We start from the raw sequence: 9,064 nt of genomic DNA, 5'->3' as shown, positions 1-9,064 counted from the left end.
CGTAGAATATGCAGTTATTTAATTAAAACTGCAGTAGCCTAAATGTTTTTTCAATACATATAATACTGTTAAAATTTTTCTCTATGTCAGTCGTTGCTAATCTGAATACAATTCCCCGTAAACCTGTGACCCTCTGTTCTGAGAAGCGTTGGTTTACTGGATTGAATGGAATCGTTCGAAATTGTGAAAACCGAATCCGAACGCGAAGTCGGCAACAATATCTACTCATGAGGAGAGATTTTCTATTGCCCTTCATGGCAGAAAATGTGAGCAATACACACAGACAGACAAACGTAGGTTTGAAAGCGAGGAGTGCTGTGTGGGAATTTACTTGAGCTGGGTTGCGTTCTTACATCGGGTAACCCGGGAAGACCATTTATAAAAAAAACATGCCGGGGTGAACCGAGGAAAACACATGTTCCGTGGCCAGTGTAAAATGGGCCATAGCCTCCGCATCAGTTTGTTTTACTGAATATTCGAAGAAATGGAACAGTGGAAGCTTAATAGAGATATACCGACAGAAAAGTCTTTCGTATTAATATCCATTCTTTCTGCAACAGAGTTCTTTACAGTTAATTTGTTAGGTTTCTTCAACAATGACAACATTCCGAATTACTTCCCTTACTTACTAGCTCTGACATTCCCTAAAGGTTGTAGGGAAGTTACCTAACGAGTAACCGAAAGAGAACCCTAATCTGATGTTCTGGAAGTGTTTTGTACTTGCTGAGTGGCAACTGAAGGGTTACACTGGTGAAGGGACCATGGACTTTAAAATAAAGAAAACCCTGTAATCCAAACTATGCAGCCAAATGAACATTAAATAAAATGTAAAATATGTAAATTGTGCAATGTTGAATGTGCAAAACCCTGTAAGGCAGTTCTATTACCTATACTGTGCTGAATGTACAGTCCCCATTAAACAAATTACAACTGCTATCATATAGTCTGAAATAACTAGATATGGTATTGAAATCACATTTTTTCACTGTTCAAGCAGATAAAATGCAGATGTAAATAAAATAAAACTAACCAACCTGAATAAAAAGATCAGTGCCACAATGAAGATTCACTTCAGGACACAGGAACCCATTCTAGACCAGCCTAACTGGTTGGTTTAGATCCAGTTAAACTACTGGGCCCTGCTCAACAACAGTTACCGGAAGAGGTATGCTGTTCTCATTCTGTAGACCTGGGAGTAGCAATAACCTTGGTTCTAAACAGACGCTTGTTTGTGCTTTTCAGTATTTGGGACCCCCATAGCTAAATGCAACATTAGCAGTGGTTTACTCTAATGTTGCATAGTACAGTCTGGTTTTAAGAGTTCACAGTGGCGTAAAGCAGAGGTTTGAATCCCTGCTAATCTTGTGACTGCCTGTATGGATACCGTTTAAGTAACGATTGAACATGACCATAGAACAATCTGTACATCATTTGTAGATGAATGCTGTTGGATCAGCACATTTACGATACAAATTAACATTGTTCCTACGGATCATAAAGAGTACTTTGTCTTTACTCTTGGGCTGCCTTAGTCTGGCTGTCAGGTTTTACAACTGCTTTTCCTAAGCATTTCCTGTCACCCAAGTCAAAGTTAAACAATCACAGCTCACCTGCTATACCAGCCCTGCCAGTTTGGGAGAAGCCGCTTTTTTGTGAAAGCCAGGACTGGGGAGCGAATGGGAGATGAGCTATTCTGTGCCAGGTATTTCAATAAAAGGCAGCATACCAGGTGACAAAAACCTAAGGCTGTGGGACAGGTTCTACAACAGCAAAGAACATTTATGGAATGAACTATGAAAAGGTACCCTGTCAAAAGGGAGGTCACACAGTGTGCCATCATGTTATTACATTTAGAAAGCAAATTAATGTTTCATTGCTCAATTGAGTATTTTTTTTTTTACACTTAAACCAGGATGCAAAGTACTGATGTATTATAATATCCAATACTGCAAAAAAAAAAAAGCGCAGACATTTTAACATTGAGCTGAAGGAATGTTGAGTTACATTCTGCAGAACTTCACCTCTAATGAATACGGGGACAAAGATACAATAATTCTCTCACTCAAAGTGAACTTTCTTCATTCAAGGACTACCTGCAATGTATAAATGTCAATAAAGTGTGGCTTGATTTTACCACTGAAATCAAAGGAATATTCTTTGTATTCAAATTATTTAATAAGACAACTTGTAAAATTAGACTACAAAATGTTAAAACCAGTGTATAATGGCATTTAAAAAATGACAGTGTTACAGATCTATACAGTGTTTTATGTACATTGCTGGTGTGCCTGGGGTGATCTTTACCGGACCATTTTCCATGATCACAGTAGAGATATTCACTGAGGGCCCCCATGCCAGTTCACAGCTTACATAGCACATCTCACTCCCACATTTTCTGTCCGACAGAACACTGAGCATTACTCAAATCTTACAGGACAACAAAAGGCTCATACAGTGTTGACTGCAGCAGACTAAAAGGATGCTGTATATATCTATGCCATCTTAAAGGAGATGAGAGATTAACAATTCCAGGGGGTGCTAGTACTAGGAGGGTGCTAGTTTATCTGTGATAAATAGATGACAAGTTTGCAATTGGGAGATTCAAGTTAATTGACCTTCAAAAACAGGTGTCAGCGGTGAAATTTTTTTTTTGGCTTGTTGGGGGGGGGGGGGGGGGGGGGGGGGGGGTAGAACTCAAGCTAATGATTTAAATCGGCCCCATGCACATCACCCCTCTCCCCCCGCTCCAGAAAATTGCTTCAGTCTTTGGTCTGAACTAGTCCGGAAAGTCAGTGCGTCCGCATAAACAGCATGCGCCCATCTTGTGGACTTCATTCATCGTCATCTTCATCATCCTCATCCTCAGCACACCTCTTCCTCTTCTCTCCCCGGCCAGCATCTAGAGGTGAATGGAAAGGGTTAGGTCAGTTGCAGGGCATCAGTGGCACAGTTGAAGATGCCCACTGATGACCAAACGATTCTTTCACCACTTTGCTCTTAGTTACACATTTGTACTTGGACTTGACAGGAGCAAGACAAAATAAGATAATGCAAACCTTCATCATCATCTTCCTCATCAAGCTCATCGCTGTCAGCTTCCTCCTCATCTTCCTCATCCTGATGAAACAGACACAAACCAGCTGACTGACATGCATATGGGCTTTGCATTCAGGACACTACACATTTATGGCCAGGTGTTCTTGTGCATCGCCAAAGGGCTTTATCATAAAACAATCATGGATTTCAAAAGCTCTAGTCAGTCAGCATTAAACAGACAAATTATGATATCCCTGAACTTTGAATGACCTAATGAAACTGCATCTTATACATATTAAGTAAAAACCATTTCACTGTGCAGATTGTAAGCAAGTGGCATCATCGCACAGAGGTGCACCTTACCAACTTTTCTCTGTGCTTTTTAATATTGCAAAGTTCATTCACACGAAGTTACATTTTGGCAGTGCTTAGACTTGGAATGCCTGGATCCTGAAGTTGTATTTTCAAAAGGGCCTGAGGTGTGTGCTTCTTACTGAGTACGTTTTAAAAGGTGTATCGATGGTAACAATTCAACATGGCTGATGATTACATGATTTCAGTTATCTGAATGCAAAAAGAATGGAGAGGGAATTTTCTGATCAGGTAGGTTTGGAACATGGCTTCATGTTTACAACACATCATACACAGCTTGCTTGCTTGCTTATAAAAATAAATAAACAAATAAACACCATATTTTACCTCATCCTCAGCTTCAACTTCGCCGTCATCATCATCTTCGTCATCTTCATCCTCCACATCCTGGTCTTCCTCATCAAGGTCTCCATCTTCATCCTCTTCCTCACCACCACTGTCCCCATCTTCTGCAACAACACAGCCCTCTGTCAGTACAATCACATAAGAAACCACACAGGGAAAAAGGGATTGCGGTGGACAAGAACACAGGGTCACCCAGAAGACAGAGACCATTCAGTATAATTGAAAAAAATCTATGAATCTATAGTCTGCATGAGCAATAGTTTCAAGGATGCAAATAGAACTTTGCTATCTGTACCTAATCACTTGCTCATCTCAAATCTCACCACAGGGAGATTGAGGGAGAAAAAAAGATGATCCTTGCCATCTACATTTAAAACAGTACTTTAACAAACAATCACATTCCTCTGAAATAAAATGTAAGTGGTGCAATGGGTATTGTGCCCCATTGCTTACACTCTTCATCTCAGCTACTCTTCAAACAAGACTGAATTTCCTTTGGAACCAAATGTAGCCAAAGACAAGCATATCCTGTCTCACCATCCTCGTCATCCAGCTCATCCTCCCCACCGGAGGGGTCGGAGTCCAGAGCCTCCTGGTCATCAGCGTCAAAGCCATCCAGGTAGGTGATCTGAGGCAGCAGATCCAGCACGCTCTCCCTGTACTCCAGCAGCATGGTCACTTCACAGTTAAACAGGTCCACACTGGTCAGCTGGGGCAGCTTCTTCTGCACAAGGCCACACAGGGAAAACAGGGGCATGAGGCTCTGGCACTATGACACGCGTGCACACACAGCTACACCAGTCAATGGAGCATACTGTGTCTGTAGCTTCTTTAAGGAACAGACAAGTTCCGAGCATTCCTTATTTCAGACTCACTGTGAAGTCATTCAACACAGCACTCATGCCAAACTAAAACAAATGCTTACACCTCCCACCATTTTTGCAGTCTGTGCCTTGTGCACTGCATGGCCTCTGTGCACAAACACATGAGCCAATTGAAGGAATGTGAGTGTTAATTCACTTCCAGCACACATCCACAGCAGAAAGCAGAGGGCATTACCAGAGGCTCCAGCGTGCTGAGGTCTTTGATCTTGTTCCCACTCAGGTTGAGGTGGCCGAGGTTTGGTGTCCTCTCTGCCAGGGCCTGCAGGCCCCCAGAGACCCGGTTGTCACTCAGCTCTAGCTGTGAAGGGAATTTGGAGATTGTGGGGAAAATTTTCGGACACAGAATGTGGAAAGGGCAACTCTGAGGCAGAATGCAATGAAGCAGAGGTGTGCATCAATCATAGGCTGCTGGCCAGAAGACTAAAAAAATAGCAAGGATACACATTCTCATACATGGTTCAATGTTTGTTCACAGCACTGATGTCCACTTGAAACAATCTCCCAGCCCAGTACACTATCAAACACATACATGTAATGTAGTCACTTTATGTAGTATATTCAATTCTTGTGTCCAGTAATTAATAATTAAGGCATTAAATATTTATTATTTATGAACTCAAAACTATCAACACATTCACATTTTGTAGTAGTCACTTTAAACCAAAGAATGCAATTTAGACACTGAATTTTGGGCAGAGACAGAATGATTTCCTGTGTACATTTCAAATGACCTTCCTCCAAAAGTTTTCAGCAGGGGCAGGCAATATAGGGGAAAAAAGTCGTATCATATCACAGTTTTATCAGATGTATTGTTTATCGCCCAAATATACATTACTTTCATGTTTGTACTGGAGTGTATTTTGTGTTTTTGACAATGAAATACTCTTGTGCCCATTTGAAGTCCTGTCTTGTGAAGATCGCTTGAATTCTAACCACCTGAAAATTACGGAGGTGAACCCTTTTCGGAATAAGTTTTACCGCTGAGTCGTTGTCCTCATTCGTCGGTTAAAGGGACTGAAGCAAGACGGGACGAGAACACGTGACGTGTCACAAAGACTGACACTACTTGGGGGTATCGTTAGGCACCACGGGGGATTTGAGTGGCATTTCAGTTTTATAAAACGAATCTTTAGTTGGCTGAACATAAGAGCTGAATTTTAAAGTTTTATTGGCTACATGTAACACTCTAAAGTAGTTACATTGTTTGCTACGAACTGTTGCCATAGTAACGCTCCTAACGTTTTCTGACGGTGGTGCTGGATTCGCGAGCTAGCAAGTCAGTAAACGAGCTAGTTAACATGTCGGCTTTTGACATCTTTATTTCATGTGGACATCACCGCGTCAATAGCTGGGTTACAACAAGAACTAACCTACTTACTTCGCTTTGTTGTAAACATTACTTTGTACATTTCCATTAACAGTACAATTAACCTGCTACTGAGAAGAGGTTTGAAGTTCTGGACGTCTAAGTTCTGTCTCTGTCCTTATCTTCGCAGCAGATATTGCACCGATCCCCCCTCCCCCATAGACTGCAACTGTATTTTCTCCTGGCGCCAGGCCTGTATAGAGGCCTACATAGTACCTACTCCAATCAATTACGTGTAACTATGTGGATTTGCTGCAGTTCTACTTCATTATAGTAACGAAATCCATCGCCATATAGGTTGAAATGTCTAAACGAGGCTTTTCAAAACAAGCAAGGACAGCAAACATACTAGCTGGTTAGCAACTGTACTGAGAGAGGCTTTTTTGAAGTTTGAAGGACAATATCCGCTTTACCATGAAAAGCTTTGCGCCTGTATTCTTATCGACATGGCCACTGCTATTTGACGTAGCTATTTGACGTTCTGTTTAATGTTCTTAGGCCCAGTTATGTCATTAATGCAAAGCCTTGACTGAAATTAAACAGATCATAACTATATTGTCTGATGTGCAATACGTTGATAAGCCCAAATCATTGTACTAAGCAGGTGCTAAGAATTATCAAGTTACCGACTTATCATACTGTACCTAACAAACGCACAACACGAATGAAGGTGTTGTGTGAATCTATGGGTACTAGAGAGAAATCAGTTTTGCAATTTTCCTTTATATCCCCAGTCTGAGTTCATAACGTATGCAATATTTGCAATGACCTACCACACTTTTCAGCCATAAAGAAATTGAGCCACATTTGGGACTGTCAGAGTGCATGTTTAAGGTAAATGAAAATAGAATGAGATGAGCTACTTGCACAGAGTAGAGTGCACATAAGAATGACAGCATGATCGTGATTTTAAGGAAAATGACACGTCCACTACAAAAGAATGATTAATAAGTAGCCTAAATATGTATGGTGTGACAATAAGATGGCTCCACGTGTATCACCTCAAATAAGTGTCATATCCACATCAATAACTACACGACTATAATAACATACATGTATTTGAGTATATGTTCACTTTAATCATTGTTTTACCAGAACGACGGCTAACTGAAAAGTCTGACAACCACTCCAGCCAAGTTCTCCTTGGCTGCCTACCTTGCGTAGCTTGGGAAGTTTGGGGAGATTGTCGAGGCTGACCAGGTTGACATTGATCATACTCAGGAACTCCAGATTTTCGAAATCGGCAGTCAGGCCATGAATCTTGCCGTCATCTGAACGACAGTTATCTAGAACCAATTCCTTCACCTGAGACAAAAAAAGTTAAAATAGATTAATATCTATCACAACACACGATGGATAAACATGCGATCATACTTGTTAAACTGGAGAAGGCAATAGGATTTCGCTGCTCCCGTACAAATACTGCTCGTTTAATGATGCGTTGTAATATTGGCTAGCCAATTATCATTAAATCTGCCGAAGCAATAAATACTGTAATCGTTTACAGTTTGGGCAACTATATACTGAGTCCATACATACGCAATTAGTAACGATTTAACCCGCTTCCTAAGGCGAAAGCAAGTCAAACTCCGAAGATAAAAGCTGGGTAACGTTAGCTTGACCAGCTAACGTTAGCAAACACACATTCTCAAGTTCTGGGGCAATGACATGCAAACACTCGAATTTGTGCAAAGGCCACAGTTCAATTGTTAAGTTCAAAATTGCTGGCAATCTACCAAATATTAAACTTCGGTAAGATTTAGTCAAGCTGTTGAATGATCTGGCTACTATACATCTTGATACAGATTAGTTAAAAAAAACGGTTCATAGCAATCTAGATAATACAATGGATGCACAGCCAATTGCACCTAAAACGAACATGGCTAGACGAGAGGGATAGCCAAGTAGGCTACTCATTGTTCCAGAAGCCAAATATTTGCAACCTTATCAGCTATAATGGCTCATACTTCAATCTCACATAAATTCTAGCTAATCTAACCAACCGCTGCATGTGGTCAGACACGTAAACACATGTGTATCCTTTGTTGCAGAAAAATGAGCTTGCAAACGTTCTACTAGCCGACGCAAACCATGTGCTAGCAAACTTGACTAACTACCCCCTCAACCGTCTGCTCCGCATCGACTTGATACATAGCTACTGTAACTTGCGGAATTGTGAACGCAGTGCAAGATAGTTATCTGGAAATATCTGCAATGAAGTTATGCAGCTGGCTAGGTAACTAGCACGGTAGACAGGATATATACCATGCTTAATAGCTACAGCCTACCTCAGATGGTTTCCTGTTTCGCAGCTCCAAGTTAATTCTTTTCTCCATTTCCATGTTGCAATGTATGGTGGGTCTATCTTATCCAGCTAACAATCGTTTGTCGGACTCTGCTGGCCCGAATGCTACACGCAGGTCTATGCTGATTAACTGTGTAGCCACCGATTTAAAACAAAAATCGTACGACTTGGCCGAAAACCTGCAAACACGCGACCAAAACTTCTCCAAAGCTGCAATTTAAATGTTTCAGGCGCCAAGCCATACAAAGACCTCAGTAAATATACGCACGCGGCTGCCCCCACCGATCGCAAGTGCAAACGACAACCAATCAGCGGAGGAGCGTCGCTTACTTCCACGTAAATGGAAAACAGTACTAGCTTGCTTACGATCCTACGAAACTGGGCCTTCAGAAACCGTGAGGCCTGGGTGGTTTTCTAATAAAAAATATTCACCTGATACATCTCTGAAGCAAAGTTCTGACAGTTTTATATGTGCTACAGACAACATGGCCTAGACGGTCAGGAAACCATGTAACCTAAGTCTTGCATAGAACAAAAGGCAAATGGAGCAATGGCTTGTCAATTGCTTTGGATGTTGCTTTTGAGGGCAGAGCAAATTATAGGGTAAAGAAGGGTAAGAATTATAAGTTAAAGAAAGGGTTTGTAGGAGGCAAAAAGAGCTTATGACTTTGGTTGTACTAGAAAGCAATAGGGTCTGTACAGTGACCTCTTGGGGTTCATGGAAAGTGTGCCCAGGGGAGCTAACAGCAGCTTGAA

The 9,064-nt window shown here is 41.3% G+C and overlaps 1 protein-coding gene across 2 annotated transcripts; it reads right to left on the bottom strand.

Moving 5' to 3' along the window:
• Positions 1–2,686: 2,686 nt before the first annotated feature.
• Positions 2,687–8,542, bottom strand: LOC118773027 (acidic leucine-rich nuclear phosphoprotein 32 family member B-like). Of its 2 annotated transcripts, none has more exons than XM_036521763.1 (7): positions 8,292–8,542; positions 7,159–7,308; positions 4,813–4,935; positions 4,291–4,477; positions 3,724–3,857; positions 3,057–3,117; positions 2,687–2,899 (listed from the first exon to the last, which is right to left on the bottom strand). In XM_036521763.1, the coding sequence occupies exons 1-7, from the start codon at positions 8,343–8,345 to the stop codon at positions 2,832–2,834; spliced, it is 777 nt and encodes a 258-aa protein (XP_036377656.1). In that variant the 5' UTR covers positions 8,346–8,542; the 3' UTR covers positions 2,687–2,831. The 2 variants fall into 2 exon arrangements, with proteins under 2 accessions (XP_036377656.1, XP_036377657.1); XM_036521764.1 differs by having other exon boundaries at positions 3,724–3,854.
• Positions 8,543–9,064: the final 522 nt, after the last annotated feature.

This window comes from Megalops cyprinoides, chromosome 2 (assembly GCF_013368585.1).
Source record: "Megalops cyprinoides isolate fMegCyp1 chromosome 2, fMegCyp1.pri, whole genome shotgun sequence".
Lineage (NCBI taxonomy): Eukaryota > Metazoa > Chordata > Actinopteri > Elopiformes > Megalopidae > Megalops > Megalops cyprinoides.
The sequence above is the reverse complement of the archived record's forward strand: the minus strand, read 5'-3'. Positions and strand labels throughout refer to the sequence as shown.

Bases quoted from the DNA above. Each gene is read 5' to 3' on its own strand.
- LOC118773027 (XM_036521763.1), bottom strand. From the start codon at position 8,345: ATGGAAATGGAGAAAAGAATTAACTTGGAGCTGCGAAACAGGAAACCA. The intron at 4,936-7,158 runs GTAGGCAGCCAA...TTCCCTTCACAG, and splicing joins AACTTCCCAAGCTACGCAAG to CTAGAGCTGAGTGACAACCG. The intron at 4,478-4,812 runs GTAATGCCCTCT...GGCCTTGTGCAG, and splicing joins TCAGCACGCTGGAGCCTCTG to AAGAAGCTGCCCCAGCTGAC.